The 19,114-nt window shown below is 39.0% G+C and overlaps 1 protein-coding gene across 5 annotated transcripts in view; it reads left to right on the top strand.

Annotated features, from left to right (window-relative positions):
* tfeb (transcription factor EB) overlaps nt 1-8,780 on the top strand; it is a 29,334-nt gene extending 20,554 nt beyond the window's left edge. For 4 of the 5 annotated variants that reach the window (XM_077530198.1, XM_077530199.1, XM_077530202.1 and 1 more), the window contains 5 exons: nt 2,631-2,748; nt 3,919-3,975; nt 4,285-4,360; nt 4,626-4,773; nt 6,141-8,780. In XM_077530198.1, coding sequence (XP_077386324.1) covers nt 2,631-2,748; nt 3,919-3,975; nt 4,285-4,360; nt 4,626-4,773; nt 6,141-6,710 — 969 coding nt within the window. In that variant the 3' untranslated portion in view covers nt 6,711-8,780. The remainder of the gene's footprint in view (nt 1-2,630; nt 2,749-3,918; nt 3,976-4,284; nt 4,361-4,625; nt 4,774-6,140) is intronic. The other variant, XM_077530201.1, reaches the window with a different exon arrangement.
* The last annotated feature ends 10,334 nt before the right edge of the window (nt 8,781-19,114 follow it).

Raw genomic sequence — 19,114 nt, forward strand, 5'->3', positions numbered from 1 at the left:
TTATGAAATTAAAACAAATTACTGCACAGTAACATTAAGTTAATACATTATTGTGTTTTTTTCCCCGTACATATACTGTATATATATATATTTTTTTTTACAATGTTAGGAAACCTCCTGGGTTTGTATTTATTTATATTTACAAAATAGGGCTCCAGACTTTTTTTTTTTTTTTTTTTTTTTAAACAACGAGCACCGTGGCCCCTAATTGTAAATTTTAGGGGAGCAAGTAAAAGATTTAAGGACACACAATGTAAATTGACTTGCAAAGTAAATATTAATCCCACTAATTTTCACTATATTATTGATAAATGGGCTATCCAGGAACAATAATTATAAAAAAAAAAAAAAAAAAAAAAAAAAAAAATAATGTTAAAAACGTTTTCAATAAAAATGTGATTTTGTCATTACGACTTAAATTTGACTATAATTGAAAGTCTTTATCATACTTGTGTTTTTAATTTCTTGTGTCCAGACCCAAGCAACAACCTGTGATTTAACAAGCAATTCCTTGCACACCGGTTATATTGATTTGAACATGCTGAGCAAGGGTATACATGCCAACAAAAAACATGTCAATTGAAGACTGGGGGAGGGCCAAAGTAAGAATTAACAATTAAATTGCCAGGAGTTAGAGTTCAACTTGTTTACAAGATATTTGGAAAATGGGAGGAGGACAAGGAGGGGGAGGGGGATGAGGGCAATTTGTGCAAAAGGAAAACAGGCTGAAAGTCCAGTTAGGGGAAAGTTCACTCTTGTGTTGGTGGTGGGGTGAGGAATATCTAGACGAAAATTGGATCAGTGTTGCTGAGGTAGCGTCCCGACACAGTCTGTCTTGGAGCGAGGAGGAAGAACCCTCCGACCTCGCTGGCGGATTAGAGGATGAAAGAGATGAGTAAGACGTATGCCATTGTGGAAGTTTTTGAAGGAGAACAAATTCAGTTGGTAAGATTTTACTGTTTGGTTGGTGCTCATGGTTCTCGCTGAAAGACTTTAATTACCAGCCTCGGGTCGCTGATAACACGTGAACGCACATGAGTGTGGGGGTGGAAGGCATTTTGCGGTTGTCGCTCTGCGGTTCCATGGCATGAATGTTGTTGTTTGATTTGATCTCACTATGAAGTATTGGTAGTGTAAATTTCTTCTGACCTTGATTGGTTTCATCTGAGCGAGCATATTTGTCTGCATATGTTTGTGTGTCAACATGTAATCTAACATCACAATAGATTGATTATATTAGGACATTGATCGACACTGACGCGTCGAGAGGTGTGAAGCCTATGCACTGAATGAACTCATGCTGGCAAGAAATAAAGACACAAGAATATATATTTATTATATTATATTATATTATATTATACATTGCATAAAAAAACGTTTTCTTTTGTTCCCCACTGACAAACCATTGAAATAGTTCACCTGCTAATCCTGATGGGGATTAAAGAGGCATACTTTTGGAATTCCTGGAATCTCAAAGTTTAGTAAGAGCCGGGAACACCATTAAATACCAGGCACCTCACTGTGTTTACGTGTGGACTGAAACATGAAGCCATACAGTGCCCCATGAAATGACATTTCTTGTGGGATATGGAGTTTTAGCTGTTTACAATGCTTCTGCAGTGCAACTTAATGGATATCTTACCTTTTAACATACAATTTAACAGACCAAATTAATTTGAATAGGATCTGGTTAATTTCATTATTTACATTTCACAGCATGCAATTTACATACAGAGGAATGTGTGTTTGTTTGCGCGTGCATGCGTGTGATGTTGTGCTCCCACAGTAGCCAGCAGATAACCTATCGCTTCCTTTTGACATCTTTATCTTTCAGGCCTCATTAGTGCGGGCCCATTTGCCCTCGCGCCAGCGAGTAAAACACAATAGGCAACAAGAAATTTAGGAGAAAATCAATAGATTAATCGATTGAAAGGAAGTCTGTACTTTTTAAGTAGCTAGATCACAGTTGTCAGTGTTGGTGTTGAAGTGCAACCTTTATGAGCATTGAGGAATGTCTGCACACAGCCGAGGAGAGAATAAAGCCATTAGAGATAGATAAGATACTGGCCAGAGGATGACAGTCAATCATTGCTGTACACTTGTCAGGGAGTCCTTAGGTGTGATAATATTGCACTATCCTTAGTTAGGCGTTCTTTACAGTGCACTAAACATGGACACTTCATAAAGGTACTTAAGCGAGGCCGTAAATGAGTCGCCTCGGACCCATAGAGAAATCATCTGGAGTTACGCCCGTTTGACCTGTGTTTGACTTTTCAAGTTTTTATGATTGACATTATATTTAGGAAGGAGGTTTGCTATTATGTGGATTATAGTATTCAGCAGCTTTTCCCTTTATTAGGCCAAGGTACATATTTTGTATTAGAAGCAAGTCTCACAAAATGTGACAAAAGTCAAGTTTGCAGGTTAGTTGTTATTAAGCAGAAGAGCATTTACAGGTAATTGTTCTGCCTGTCCCTATATTTTGTTGGCATAGATAACTGAACAAAATGACATTGTTTTTAGTAAGCAAATATATTTGGAACCAATTAAGCAAAACTGGATCGTGACTGTATTTGTTAAGCTAAATTACCACTTTTGATTGTGTTTGTATTTGTGTGCGTCCTCCCCAGCTCCCTCTGTCCAGCAACCACCTGGATGTGTACACAGGTCCGGGGATGAAAGGGCCAGCCATTGCAATGACCAGCAATTCCTGTCCTGCCAACTTGACCATCAAAAGAGAAATTTCAGGTGCGAGAATTTTGCATACTTCTTGATTATGTTAAATGATTAATTTTGTGACGCCACTAATTTTACAGTTCTAAAATATCTTTTTTTTTTTTTTTTATATATTTTGTATTTTTGTTTTAATATTTGGGTAAATAAAAGCCTTTTTTTATATTTCTAAACAGAATATAGAGCATTTTTAGTACGTTACAAAATGTGTACCAAAATAAGAAAATTATTAACCTTTTTCAGTTGTAATTCTTCTTAGTAAGTCACAATGTCACATTTCTGGTGAACTATTTTTAGAACAGACCCATTGACTGCTTATGTTGCCCTCGGGCTAACTAGTACCCACTGGCACCACATTTTTTATTTGTTTGTTTTTGGACAATCCTCAATAATCCATATCGCAAAAAGCTATCCGTGTATGTCTTTGCCCCACCTCTACTCCTTCCGCCTGTGTGCAACTGCTCACCCCTCCCCTCTGTGCTCAGCCGAGAAGGAGAGGGGGAAAAAGCCGCTGGCTGCTCCTATTATTTTCAAAGTGCGGATTGTTTAGTAATTTCTGCAAGTAGTCAATCATATTGCAGCGGGACTTGGAGTCTCCTCAAAAAAGAAAAGAAATGCTCATTTCCGGTGATGGACAGTTTTAAGGGTAATTGAAACCTTGGCTTTTTAACATCATGCTAAACAATCCAATTGGTACTCAGCCCATGCCTACTTGTTGCCGTAATATTTTCATGACCTGGCAATGTCTTATTCATTAGCATTTTTACATTCTTACACAACTGCAAATGAAGTTAGCTACTTTAAAAATAAATAAAACTGCTAAACTCATCAAAGTGTACATGAGGAGTAATGTTAAGTTGATTTGCCAATTTCTCAGGTTAATGTGAAAATCTTTGGTTACATTGGATTGGATTTTATGTTATTTTTTCCTTTGAACATGTGTTGTATAAAAGGTAAAAATCTGAAGGCACAGGGCAAATTCTTTGATGCTTGTCAGGCCTCCCACAACATGCAGGGAGAGTTTGAACTTTGAAGTTTTGTGCGACTTAAAAGCGGCGTAATCTCCCCAAACATTTGAGTCATTTCCAGAATCGTAGTACCTCAGTGGCCTCCATCTGTACCTCCATCTGTACTTGGACAGTGTTTGCGTCAGCCACTCGTTGATGACTTTTTGTTTTTGCAAAGACACAGAAACCCGTGCCCTGGCCAAGGAGAGACAAAAGAAAGACAACCACAATCTGAGTAAGTCTTTCCCGCTTCTAGCAAGTTTTCCTCCAAATGTAATCATTTTGTACTGTGCATTGCATAATCTTATACAGGGCAACACATGCATGCAAACAACTGTTGTACAGTTTTATGTCCTGTCTTGCTGATTTAGCATAGTGCAAAGAATGGGTGGATAGAGAACCTGTAAATTTTTTGCTGCTTCTGGCACTGAAGTTGATTTAATTGCCCATAACCGGGTGAGCTTGAGTGAGTGTGTGCAAATGTGCATGGTGTATTTTTGTTTGTTTGTTTTATTCATCCTCTTTTGTCTTTCCTCCTTTACAGTTGAAAGAAGACGGAGGTTCAACATCAATGATCGTATTAAAGAGCTTGGCACAATGATTCCCAAAACCAATGATCTGTAAGTAGTTTTTGCTATATTACAGTTATGCATGTGTAGTTTTATATGACTTAAGTTAGAAAAGTATCTTTAGATGAGCAATCAAATGTTAGTTCAGTTAGTAAGGCCATTTTTCTTAAAGGTAATCAGATACTGTTTAGGGTTAATTACATGTGGTCAAATCAAAGATGATTATCATTTTACATTCCTATTTACTTGAGGACATAAATAGTTTCAGGAGCCACAGTGTCATTGGTATCTACTTCAACGTTTCATTTGCCTTTAGTGATGTTCGCTGGAACAAGGGCACCATCCTGAGAGCGTCTGTGGACTACATCAAACGTATGCAGAAGGATGTTCAGAGGACCAGAGAGGTGGAGACTAACTTTAGAAGGATGGAAATGGCCAACAAACAGCTGATGTTTCGCATTCAGGTAATTAACATGCCAACCATACTGCTATGTGGAAAAACCTGTCCATTTTGTCTTTTTTTTTTATTTCCATTTTATGATGATGATGATTATTATTATTACATTTTTTTGTTTTTACGGAATATAGACATTCCAAAAAACGTAAAAAAGAAAAAAAAAAGGACATAAGTGTTTTTCACATAGTGACGATTTAGTAAAGGCCAACACTATTCATACATTGTGAATGGTTATTGGGTGCAGATCTTTTTGCCAGAATTCACATAAAGTAAATAATAGACCAAAAGACAATGTTTTAAGAGATACATTTCTCCAGCTAAAAATGATGACAGAGGTCTGTAATTTTCATCATATGTACACTTTTACTGTGAGAGAAAATCTTGGAAATCACATTATAGGATTATTTTTTTTTTTCTCAAGAATATTTTCCTAAATTAAAGTGGAAAAGTACATATTTCTTCACCTACAAACAAGACAAAACAGGATGATTCATATTGGGTATAGAAATACTTGTTTTGACCCATCTCTCTGGGCGCGGCCATTTTGCCACTTGCTTCCAACTGAAATTGGCATCAGTTGCTCCGGGCTCTGGTAACAACCAATCACGGCTCAGCTTGCAAATGTCACATGACCAAACTGAGGAAACAGGTGAGCCGTGATTGGTCGTTACCTGAGCCTGGAGCATCTGTGATGTAAATTTCAGTTGACAGCAAGTGGCTAAATGTCCGCCCCTGAGATGGATAAAAACAGGGTGGCTTTTGTTGATTAATACGTATTTCACAAACAAAATATTAACTCATTTGCTCCCAAAAACATATAAATACGTTTTTAAAAATGTTTTAAGTGTCCCAAAGACGTATTTATGCGGTATTTATTTATTTATTTATTTATTTATTTATCTATGCTAGAGCATACAGAAGGCTTTGATGCAGCCTCTCAACTGCAAAGAACGGTTGCAGAAATGTTATCATACACAAACGGCCAGCAGCTGGCAGCAGACGAAAGGAGATCGACCAGGGCCATGTTGGAAAAAAAGCTCCTTACTCACAATTCTAAGTAGATTACTGACAATTGATTAAACTTAGGTATATTCTAATGCAAATTGCTGTAAAACGGAAACAGATAGAAATATAAAAAAAATTTCCTGATGAAAGAAGATACTTAATTCTTTCTTTTGATCGAACACAATATTCGTTGGTCCTTGCACAATCAGTCAAACTCCAGTAAAACAGCCGGGAGTGCACAGGATTGCTTCTGTGAAAATGGCTGGGAGCAAATGAGTTGATGAGATTTCCGTGTTGAGACTAGTGGAGGTGCATAGAAAATATTATTGTAAAGATATTGTTTTGGGGTTGACTTCCCTGTTATAACAGGAGTTGGAGATGCAAGCTCATCTGCATGGCCTACCCAGCAACTCTCCATCCGGCCTGAACCCAGTTGACGTGATGGCCCCATATATAAAACAAGAGACCAGCCCAGAGGAGACCCTTGCCCACCCCCAGACACAAGCCCCTCACCACCACCTAACCCAGAATCAGGCTCCGGCCCAACCCCAGCAGCATCACTTCCTCCCGCAGACCCACCTGCCCCCTCAAAGCCAGGCTCCGCCTCCACAGCCTAGACAGCTGGGCATGCTCCCTCAGCAGCTCCAGCCCCAGCCGCCCATCCAGTACCCAGCCGTGGGCAGCTCCCAGCCCTTTGACTTTGCCCAGTCGCTGGACTTGTGCGACGGGATGCAGGCGTTCTCGGACGGCATGTCGGGCTTGGGTGATCTGGGGGGGCTGGAGATGCAAGGCCGTCGAAGCGATATGGCTTTCCTCATGATGGACGAGCCGCTGTCCCCCATCGGCGGCGACCCCCTGCTTTCCACCATGTCGCCCGAGGCCTCTATCGACTCCAGTCGCAGATCCAGCTTCAGCATAGAGGATGGCGACATACTGTAAACGCATGCGTACGCATATACACTCCTGCAAGCACACGCTTTGTAAAGAAAAAAAAAACCCCACTATGAACAGCATCAAAAGGAAATCAATACAAGTATCAGAGTCCCACAATGCATCCAATAATTCTGAACAAATAAAAAGCTTGCACGCATACAACCAAAAAACGGATAAAACATGAACTGAGGATCTTTCAAAGAACATTCTCAAGGCAGAAACAAATACTGAGGTCAGAGAGTTCGACTGTATGTTTTCACGAAGGTGGTGGTCATTTTTTTTATTCACACGATGAAATTCTTGTACATTGTCCCATTTGTCGCATCACCATAAATGATTTGAATGATTCCGAATCAAATACCGAAGGAGCAGCTTTATGGTCCTGTTTGTATGATTCACAGGTAGCCTGCAGCGATGCTGCTTTGTCTCGTTTTTGTTTCGGCATGTCTGTAATCACACACTTTGTCGTCACGATACGCTAGCACGCTAAGCTTAGCGTGTCTTTAAAGTGGCCACGTTGACATGCACATTGTGGGCTTCTTTTCTAATCCACACGCTCGGTGTACTTTTTGTTAACTCACACATGCCCCAGTGCATCTTTCAACACAACTCCTTGTTTCTGTTAGTGTGCTCCTTGCCGTTTAAAACCATGTCATCTATATCTATCATACTCAGGTACCGTAACGGAATTCACAAGCAGGGTCAATTTAAATAAGTGCTGATCGGAACTTGAACCTGGGCCATGATTTTAGCATGATTTTTTTTTTTAAGGCATGACAAAAGTTGATACTGTAAAAAAAAAAATTCTATGGTAGAAGGTAGCCCACACACAGGATGCCTTTTGAACTTTTCCAGAAATCGGCCAATCACGATCGGTGTCCAATCGATCAGAGCAATATGTCAGCCATCTTTTTAGTTCATTTTGTTGTCATGGCTGTTTGAGCATTATGGTTGGTAAGGAAATGTGGTGATATATTTTGTATTATAAGTAGGGATGGGCATTTTACTCCATTTCCTTGATTGATTGATTGTTCAGAACTCCTGTTTCCAATGGCTCAGTGATGGCATGTTCTTAAGCCCTCAAACCAGTTGTGACTGAATAGACAGCGCACCTCTGCTGCTTTTAGCCAAATAATGCTACAATAATGTTATTGTTATTATTATTGTTATTATTATTATTATTATTATAAATTGTAATAAATAATTTTACAATTCGTAATATTAGCGCAAATATTTCAAAACGCAACTCGTCAACAATCAATTCCACACAACCAAATTGTTGATTATTGTCACTTTATCAATACATGATTATGCCCATCCCTAAATAAGTTATGTTTATTGTAGTTTGTTGTTTATTCTATTTCCCAAAGCACTGGAAAGTATATTATTGTTTTCACTTTGTACAATTGATGATTATTATTTTTGTGCTGTTTTATGCCACAAAGCAGCTTTTAAGTATTTGGTTTATGTTCTTTTCATGCATTTTTTCCCATTTTCTCCCCAAAACAACCATTTCCACCCCTCTTTAAGGCCAGTTAAAGCCACCTTTGTGTTACTTGCGATGGAGCAAAGAGCCATTTGGGAGCCATTTGTACATCTTGATACCTTTTTTTTCCCTTTCTTTAAAAAAAAAAATAATAATAATAATTGGGCATTTATTTTCACTTTTTTCTTTTTTACTTTTAAGGCCAAAATAGTAGATGAAAGGTGATTCTTTGAAGTGATTTAATTCAAATTTCAAAGTTTACCAGAGTGTCTGGTCAGCGGAAAGTCAGTTTTGCTGTGCCATTTCCCTTTCTTTGTAACAGCCGTTTCCATGGAAACTGGAAGACTGACTTCACCTCAAATGTGTGCTAAAGAGTTATCAGTGCCTGACCGTGTTTGTTTTTCCACCAGAGTTGTGCCTTTTCCCATTTCAACCACAGTTTGACCGTCATTGACAACCTTGCCCACACTCCAAAGTACCGCTCAGAACCCCTCTAATATTCCACTAGAGGGTGCACTGAAGCACAACATACACAGGAGACATGTCCTGATTTGAAATAAGTTATAAAATGTTTTACCAGAATCCAAGAATTTGCTTCAAGTGTTTTGTTTGTCTGGTTATGTGTGTTTGTGTTTATTTTTCTGTTGTGTAGATGGAATGCTTTGGTGGAGTGGGGTGCACAATACACACATATAGATTTTAAACATCTTCACTTTTGTGTGTGTTTGTGAGAGACCCTTATATTATGATGTGTACTTGAGATGACCCACACATATACCGACAATAATTAGTCATAGCCACACAAGATGTCTGATGTAGTACCACGTAGTACCTATGGGTGGTAGCAGAGTGCCCAGGTTAACCAGACAGACTGCCCAAAAATACAATGACGGTCAGTAGAGGAAGACGAACTTAACGTAGACGTTAGGCTAACTTTTTTTTTACTTTTGTGATAAACATATACACTGCGGTTGTAAACCTTTATTGTCGTTTTTATTCAGTTGAATATATCTGAGGCAAATAATAGGCAAGAAAACTTTAATGTTTTGCACATTTCATCCACAGGGCAACTCATTGTGAGACATTACTGAAAAGCTACAGACAGGATAGACCATGAGTGGTTACCCCGTTACATAATGTAACGCACGTTTTCAGTATATTTTCACTTGTGTAAATGTCCAATGAAAGAATGCAATCTTCACCAAAAATGATTTATTGTGTGGTGTGTTTGATGTGAAGGTTTTGTGTTAAGAAGTTTTTTGTCTTGTTTTGAGGTGGATATGACTCTTCGTGTGCTTGGCTCCAGTCAAAGGTAGGTAAAATAGTCAAAATAAGCTTTCACTTACATACCACTTTAATATTTGGTGTTCTTCAAAATAAATAAATAAAAGTGAGTAAACAAACACGTTCTGTTTCTGATCTGTTGTAGGTCAATTACAACTGCTTACTGGCTTTAAATTAGCTTGTAAAGTCATTCGCAACCTATTTATACCAAATTTATAAAACCATTCTAAAGGGACCTTTTTCTCCATGTCGTTATATTAATGCCCACCAGGGGACACTAGAGACCTGTGAGTTGTTGACTCATTTATTTTATTAAAATGCAATAATGAAATATAGAATGGTCGTTTTGAAAGATGCACAATGTCATTTGTGCATTAATTCCCAACCCCAAAAATGAATGCTTGAATTATATGTTTTGTGCCATGCAGTTGAAATAAAAATATAAATGTTGCAGCAAGACATCACACCTTTCAAGCAGAAATGCAATATCACCTTTTGTCCCGTTTCCTCTATCTTCTTATGATGTATTAGTCCTAGTCTCTTTCAGGGTGAACCATAAACTTTTTAATACTCCTTAACTTAAATAGAGGTAATCTTATTTCTAATCCTCACATAGAGACACACATGCACACACACGCATGCACTGAGAGCATGTTAGAGTGTAGTAGTGGTGTGTGCAGCCCATCCGCAGGCCCATTCTCCAGGGTCTTTATGATGCTAATGTACTCCCCGGTCTAATAAATCCCTGTAGAGCTGCATAGAGTAGATCTTATGGTTCACTCCGATCACCACCTCCGATCTCACTCCAGCGCACGCACACATGCGTGGCTATTACTGTGGCAGAAGTGCCTGCCTTGCACTTCCATTGATACTTGGGAGGCTGTTTAGTAAGAAGAGGCAAGGGGAAAGGTTGAGACAAATCAAACATGAAGGAGCAAGTTGAGTCGTTGGCACTCTAGTTGCACTTTGCGTGCGTGTGGCTTTTTACTTGCAGCAATTGGTTGCAGGCAAAACAGAAAACATGTCATTTGCTCATCATAAAATTAAAACTATCACTCTTCATCCAGCCCACACCTGCTCCCCCGCTTCACACTCTTCCTCTTGGCCACCAGGCTTGGATTCCCCCCCCTCCGCCTCCCTCACTCCCTCCTTCCTCCTCAGGGGAGCAGTGTGTCACTTTGCTGGAAGCCCATGGAAGAGAGGTGAAAGGGGGCTGATTGAGCTAATTTAGCCCCTGGATGTGAGAGCAGGCAAGGCCTCACCTCGTGCTAATAGACAGACATCAAAATGGAGATGAGGAGGATTGATGAAAGGACGGGAAGAAGGACTATAAAACCGGGAAGACTTTTTTTTTTTTTGATGGATTTATCTTTTTTTTCTTAGGGGATATGAAAGCAAACTTTTATGAGTGACATTGAGAAGTTAGTAAGTTTTATGTGTGTTGCCTTGCCGATATTACTCATTGATCCATCTTCCTCCATTAAGTTGCCGTCAATCACAGCCCGCTTTACGATCTGCTCTGCATCGGGCCGATCCTCCTGGGCAACCAAAAATAATGGAGCCCACCACATGATGAAGATTGGAGGCACAATTTATAGCTTCTGAGGCCGTACATTGTCGTGTGGCTCCTCCCAAAGAAAATGAAGCAAAATTGATTTGAGAGACATTCTTCATCACCGTTGTGGATTGAAGTTTCCAAGTTTTAGCCAAGCCTTTAAATTGATAATCATGAAATGACACAAAACTTTTTAGGTCAAGCTTCCGTCATAACTGCTCATTCACTCTACCTCCACCACTGTCGATTCTATTTTTAATTTTGCATAACTATACCGACACCATTATTATCATTTTTTACACTTGGATTGCAGCTAAGAATATTAAAATTTGACTTAATTGTGATACATTTTGCCACTCAAGGAGACTTTTTAAAATTTTCTACGGCAAAAAGAATTCCATCATCGCAGAATGTATGCCGTTCGACCTTGGAGGTTCCACTGTGACAGCAGCCACATTAGACATTGTCAGTTATGAGCCCTCCTCATTGGCTCTACATTCAAATGTGGAAAAGAAGTGTCCTTTTTCTGAAAGGTCAAAACTGAGAGAGCAGACGCAGCCACCCGTCAGAGAGGCAAAGCGTCTTCTCTTTTCTTTCTGCCGTCTTCACATTCTTTCACTGTAACTACCTCGACATCAGCGCCGCACACCTCCCCGTCCTTCATTCCCACCTCCGCTGCCCTCTTTATTCTGCCGCTCCTTTTGTCCATCTTCTTCTACATATTTAATACTCTTCACTGACTCCCCTCAACCTCCGGTGCTTCCATTCCTGAAAGAAAAAGGAAGTCAAATTGGCTGGAGAGATGAATAATGTCCCTGCCATTAACAGCGGCAAAGGAAAGGGTTGGTCTTTTCATGTATGTGGAGGTGATGAGATGAGGAGGTCCGATGGTGTGTTGGTCAGTGATGACAAAAATGAAAGGAAATATATATTTTCACTTACTTTTGCATAGCTTTATTTTTTTTTTTGCGCCAAAATGAAGTCCATGCATAACCATTCTTGTGTTACTACCATGGTGTTTTACTCATCTTACCCAGTAGGTGGAGTTAGTGGTCCGCCACGTAAGCAAACATTGAGGAGATGATTAACTAGGTCTGATGAAACTTGTTGCTGCAGTGACAACAATCAATAAACATTTACAACCAGTCAGAGAGTACATCCTCCTGAAATGTGAATCTTTAGCATTCCGGAACATTTTGGACAATTTTTTGAGAACAGTTTAGTGGCGACTGTTTTGTGCCCCAGTCCGTGAAGCAAGGTCGTGGAAGAACTTGACCTGAACTCAATCAAAAAGACTTTTGGGATGAAGTTTTTTTTGCATTCCCAATCCCATACACGTTCCACAATATTGTAAGAAGTCTGCCCTGCAAAGACGCAGGTGAAAAATCCTGTCTTCTATTTTTTTTTTTTTTTTTTTGTTACTTTGGTTGTAGTCGACAGGTATCTCAATACCTTTGCTCTTCTTGTAGTGATTTGCAATTTCACCTAATTGGTCTGAGTTTTTTTGTTTTTTAGTACAAATAATATAGCCGGTATTTGGTTATCCATCTATGGCAGAACAAATATACGGTAATCTCTTCCATTTTGTGGCAGAAACCTGTGTGTCCACCTTTTGTGACTTTTTAATAGTAGGGATGTTCAATACCACTTTTTTTTTCTTTTTTTTTTTTTTACCTCGGACCGATACCAGTTCAAGTACTTAACTCGTTGAGTAGTCGCCGACACCAAATGCGAATATCACGAGTTCATAAAATTCCCCCTGAAAACAATGACAGATGTTTTTTTAAGAAAGCCCTATATATGCTATAAAACGGCATATGACATTATGTCATAAAACTGCCACCAGAATCGGCAACTGCGAGTGCAATACCTTAAATTAAGCAAGACATCGTGTTCAGACAGCTCTCGTATTGTCTGTTCAAATGATCAATGAGGGAACACAAATATGCCGCCGTCATTTAGATTTGTGTGGCTGCTAATTTCAGTTCGTCATTATTAAGATAAATAATGCATCTGGCAGAATTTGTCTCCTTTTGAAGGTTACAGACTCCATCTTTTCTCCGGCTGTTGAGAGGGATGTATCATACCCGCACCTTCTCCTGATTGCAGCCTTCTTCTGGCGATAAATTTATCTCGGGGACAAATACTGGCTAAATGATGGCTAATTTCATTGTCCTTGATGGAAGAGTGCAAGCTAATGGCGTGGCACATAGGATTCATTCTAGCCTGTAAGCTCCTATTAACATCTATTTGTTCTGTTGCCGTGTTTGTTTCTCTCCACCAGGCACTCATCCATTCATCTTGCAAATCCATTTGCGATGCGGTGAGTAAGAGTATGTTTCAATGAACTTATGATGTGAAGGTCGCAAAGATTAGATTTTCATTTTATTATCCGCATCACTCCATGAGAAGAAGCTTATACAGCCTACAGCTGTTATCACATTTATGCCCTTCTTCAAGCTTCTTTTTTAGTCTCATACCGCCGTCTCCCCGAAGATAACGACGCGCCACATGACGCCATTGTCCCCCCCCTCCCCAACCCACCCCTCCTACACTTTCTCTCGTAGGTGGAGATTTAAAGTTGTGTTTTAAAACTGCCACTGTTCCAATCCTACTTAACCCCCCTCCTTCTGCCTCCTCCCTTTTGTCTCCCCCCTCCTGAGTATACCACCTAACCCCTCTGAACTTCAGTCAGAGTTAGTGAAGACTGAGAGTACACTGGGGAGTCGAGATAGACACAGACTTAGCTGACTGCTATTTCCCCACTTTCTCCACTAATAAGAAAACTTTCTTTTCTTGTGTGTGCACGGAGATCACATACACTTTTACACCAGTTCACATAAACACTTTGCGGACTATAGTGTTGGGGCACTCAATCTTGGCCTGGGTCGATCTGATTGGAGTTTGCGTTCTCTCTTGTCCACACGTTGCAAAACTGTTTGGTTCATCAAACCGTCTATACTGGCCATTAGGGGTGTGAATTGCCTAGTGCCTGACGATTCGATCCGTATCACGATTCATAGGTCACGATTCGATTCGATTCGATACCGATTAATCCCGATACGAATTTACAAGTCGATTGTTGCAATTTTTTTCCCCAAATTTAGAAAATACAATTCAGTAAACTTATACATGTACACTGTAAGATTTGTATGAAAATGTATTATTTATTGATCTGAAACTTCAGTTTTATAACTGTGAGTCGCTGTATTTAACAAACATTGAAATAAAATATTATGGCTTAATGTTCCATTAATATAACATTCTTCCATGCTTAAAGTGTGAAAGTTAGACGTTTTGTTGAATATTTTTCCATCAAAAATGGATGTTAAAAAATCGATTAGGCTGCCTATTGAATCGATTCGAGAATTCTGTGCTGTATTATCGCGATATATTGCCGAATCGATTTTTTTTTAACACCCCTACTGGCCATAAGTCTGGCTGGTGACAAGTCCAGGGTGTACCTCATGGCTCCAACTAAGTAAAAAATGAATGGAAATTTCTACACTAATAGCGAATGTCTCAGGTTAGTTTTTTTTTAAAAATGTTCTGATGTAAAAGGAGAACAACAGCTCCCTCAAATTCTTCCACACCACATAGCAGCACAGTTAGCTATTTTCCTTCATTTGTCCACAAAACATCATTCACCTAGTTTCTGTTTGTCATTTGAACACTCCACTAAGCTTTTGCAACCAAACCTACTAGTCCATTGAGGTAATTAATTGTCATTCAGAAGTGTTACATAAAATTGGCGAGCTCGCCAGGAGCCAACCAGCGGACGCCTTGTTCTGCCAAGGGAAATGTGTTAATTATGTGTTGAGGCATATTGAGGTGAATGGAAAAGGACTTCAAGGTACTGCTTTGACGCCTGGAAAATGCACACAGAAAAATACTACAGTGTCTAAAAATGAGGTTAAATAGGGTACATGGCGACTGTTTCTTGACACACCAAATTGGAGAGTTTATGTAGAGAAATTTACACTCTGGGGGAAACTAACGACGCGCACCCCAACCCATTCCAATTGAATTAATTGATAATAATAAGGTTTGACTTACAATAAATTGATGTAATAATGTGTTAGAAAAATGAAGAAAATACACACACAAATAAAATAAGACCTTACTGTCCAATAAAGATAACATGATGTGTGATTTACATTTACTGTCAATTTTAAATAATAATGTTGTCCATGTACAATGCACTTTGCAAGGGAACTGGAAGTAAAAGAAACAGGTTGTGCGTGTGAATGTGATTTCAGTGAGAGGCTTTTCTACAAAGGTCAATATATTCAACACGGCATCCTAAGAGGCAGGAAATTTAATACCCCCTTTTTGGTTGAATTAATTAATTATAATATTAGGCTAGCTCTGGGGCTCTTTTCTTCAGTGATTAAGTGAGCACATATCTTTAAAAGAGCGTGCTGGTCTCTGGGGGTGCTTGGGGCTTGTGAACCTTGGGGAGGGGGGCACAGAGAGAGATGTTTAATATATGAGAGGACGGAGAAACACCGGCCACTTTGCTCACCTCCACAGTAAGAAAGACGCATCATGTTCCGTGTTTAGACCTTCAATTGCAGGGGTGGGGGCGGGGAGGAGGGGGGCACAATCCCTTCTCTGGTGTCTCGGGATTCAAGTTAGTGCTCCCTGTAATACGCACGTTGTTTTCCCAGGTTTTCTATTCCAATGCTTAAGGTGTAACAAAAATAGGAGTTAACACTAATGTGTTTGGGGTGGAGTTGCAGTAAGTGAAAACACACATTATACAAACTGTTCTTTCTTAAATTATTGATGATGCAGCATTTTAATGTTTAGGTCATCCTTGTGGGGCCAACTTTGAACATAATACGTCATTTGATGTATTTCTCATTTTAAAATAGATATTTCCATGACCTTGTTATAGGTTCTCTATATTGAGAACTATTGGATGCTAAATTTTCATTCTCATTAGGGATGCGCCATAATATCGGCAATTATCGACCAAATTGACATCATACAGACAAACCAGATAATAAAGAAATTTGCCGATAATAATTGACATCCATCTGTTGTGGTTGTGGCTCAAATTGTCCCCAACTCCTCAACCCCTCCCCTCTCCTGTGGTCGTGTCACATATTAGTGACATCATAATGTGTGCGGCTTTGTATTCCCAGAAGATGCATCATGGCGACATGGCGGTTAACAGTGTGGATTTTCTTTACTGTGTCTCCCCAAATGTTACCCTCACAGTTGTTGCATTGTTAAAACATGACTGTTTTGCTTTGGCAAACTGAAAATAGTTTACTGTTTGTCTTTGAAGCAGAGATAGCGATAAAATTCAGCTTCATGGTGCGTTACACAATGTTTCAATGTATTTGTACATGCTAGACTTATAGTACGCCTTGAAAGTATATTTGTATTCAAGTTAATTTTGCAAACAATTACTTATCAGTTATCAACGTCAAAACTTTCTGAATTTTTGGTCTATCGGTATCGGTTGAAAATAGCATTATCCCTAAATCGTATCAATCGATTTTAAACGCATTTTAGAATTTAAACACAAAGTATATCTGAAAATGATGACATAAAAAATAGGAAAGCATGCTGATTATTTTTATTTAATGAGTATTAATTCCGTTAACAACCTCTGTCCTTTTTGCATGCATTTGTATTATTTCAACACAATATGAACTCAATATTTGCCTGAATTCATATATTTTAAGTAAATGCAACAATACATAACAGTCCACAATTGGTTGGCCATTTTAATTACCGGTAATGTATCTAAGTGTTTAAACATGAATTTGAATAACAATGCTTGTTTGGAGCAACTTATAATGCTTAATTAGTTATGTTGCTTTAAAATCAGCATCAAAAAGAGCGTATACGACGCATGTACGATAACTGTCACAACATGAATTCATTCTAATTTTCTTTCTTTGAACATATACCGAGCTTGTGCTAACCAGCGAGCAGCCTGACAATGTACAAATGTGTGCGTGTGCGTGTGCTTGTGTGTGTGTGAGTGACAGGGCTCGGGCGCGACGTCTCAATCATGATGACTTAATGATTCTTTCTGTCTCCAACAAAGGTGGAAGATGGAGACAAAGAGGAAGGGCAGTGATGACAAGAAGGTGATGACAGGGTGACAGACAAATTATGACTGGCTGTAGGAAGGGGTGTGCGCACGTGCGTGCGTGCGCACGCCTCACTTAACCTGCACGCACACCAGAGGAGTTAGCTGACCCCACTAAATATCCAGGTACAATTAAGAATTCATTCCTGATCTGACGTGCACAGTGCACTGATTGGACGCCCTGAGGGTACTGGGGCACTATTCACTTTCAAGTCATGAATTTTAATCACTTCAAATATACTGATCAATTATTAATTAAGTGACTTTAAGTGATGCTTGAAGTGATGATTTTTCCGGTTACGCTTCGATGACACTTGAGTGTTTAAGTGTGTCTCACAGGCCTGATTTTGCCTCTTTGTCTTCCTTTTCTTGTCAATCATGTGTTGAGCTATCCAATCATTTACAAAGTATACTAGACTAAGTGCAATTTCTACAGAAATTGTGTGAGAATGCTGAATGCTAATAGCTGAATGCTAAGATTTGAATGCATGTGAAATGCTTATGAAGTAAATTGAGAGATGAATTATGAAATTATGCCCTCCTGGTTATGGGGCTTTACCAACTGTGCCACCAAGCAGTATCAGACACCTGGTCATGATGATAAGTTATACGTACGGAAGTGGGTGTGGAAAGTGATACTTAGAAACAACTTCATTGTCTGTCCCATTGAAAATTAATGGGGGAAAAGCTGATAGTAAACATTTAACTGTGTAAATACTGTAAGTAATGTGGAATCAGACGATAAATACCCCAGGAGGCGTCAATTTTTTAAGCTATTTGAAATTTGAACAGTGTAAATTGGAAATATTATGTGGGAGTTGTTACACAGCAAAAAAAAGTGTGGAGAATAAAAATCACAATATCATGCTGCAGCATTCCCACAATAATGGCCGGGATGCTCATTTACATAACTGCCTTTCTTTATTGGTACAAAATAAATATTTGGCATAGGTAGAGTGGTCGTCTCGCAATCCAAAGGTTGTGGGTTCCAATGCCATTGTGACCACGTCAAAGTATCCTTGCACAAGATACTGAACCCTCAGTTGCTCCTAGGCTGGCTACTTCATAAGGTCAAAAAGGAGGACATATTTTTTTTTAAATGAATAAGTGTTCCCTTGCTATTAAAGCGGTTCACTTTTCATGGCCTCACTGTTTCGCAGATTTTTTTTAAATGCAATTTTGCATGCATTTTTTTTTTTTTTTTTTTAGATCAAGCGTGTCAAACTCATCTTAGATCAAGGGCCACTTTCACCAGTATGTCCAGGGCCTAATAAACTATAATCTTTTGATGCAAACAATTACAAGTACATTTTAAAATATTCCCGTTTATTCTTGTCTTATTCCAGAGCATTTTGAAAATTCTTCACAAAAATGAGAGGAAATACTGACTAACAGTCAAATTTCAGAATGTCATTTAAAATGTTGTCAGTGCGTCCTGAGTCCTCCAGTTCACAAAATTACCAACAACAGTTAATTTGAGTGAAAACCAGACATTTTGTGTTGTGTTCTCTCTGACCCTTAGTGGCCGGTTCTGGGCCTCGGTTCGAATTTTTGATATCACCATTAAGATGGTCATGACAATGGAGCTGTGGGTCAAGAATCAAGAGTGCATGGAGTCATAGTGGTGAAGTGTGTTAGACTCCAGTCGGAGGACTTTAAAGGGGAAAAAATATAGTTTGGATTTTAAATGCAGTAGCCTACATCTAATGTTTAAGCAGTCCTGAAACTTTTCGGACACATCTTATCTGATGAATTAGAATTACATCTTAAAAATGAAATGTAATATAGGATAATTATAGTGGATTTAACATAAAATGAAATGATTGCGATGTTTTTCGACAGCATTATTGCCCAAGTCAATTTTTAACTTACTGTAACTTAACTTAATGTCCTTGCTGAAATGTGTCGGGCTGTAGATTCTCAGTCATGCAGTTTGAATCAAGATAACTGGACTTTTTTTTCCCCCCTTTTAC

The sequence above is a fragment of the Festucalex cinctus genome, chromosome 8 (assembly GCF_051991245.1).
Source record: "Festucalex cinctus isolate MCC-2025b chromosome 8, RoL_Fcin_1.0, whole genome shotgun sequence".
Taxonomy (NCBI): Eukaryota; Metazoa; Chordata; class Actinopteri; order Syngnathiformes; family Syngnathidae; genus Festucalex; species Festucalex cinctus.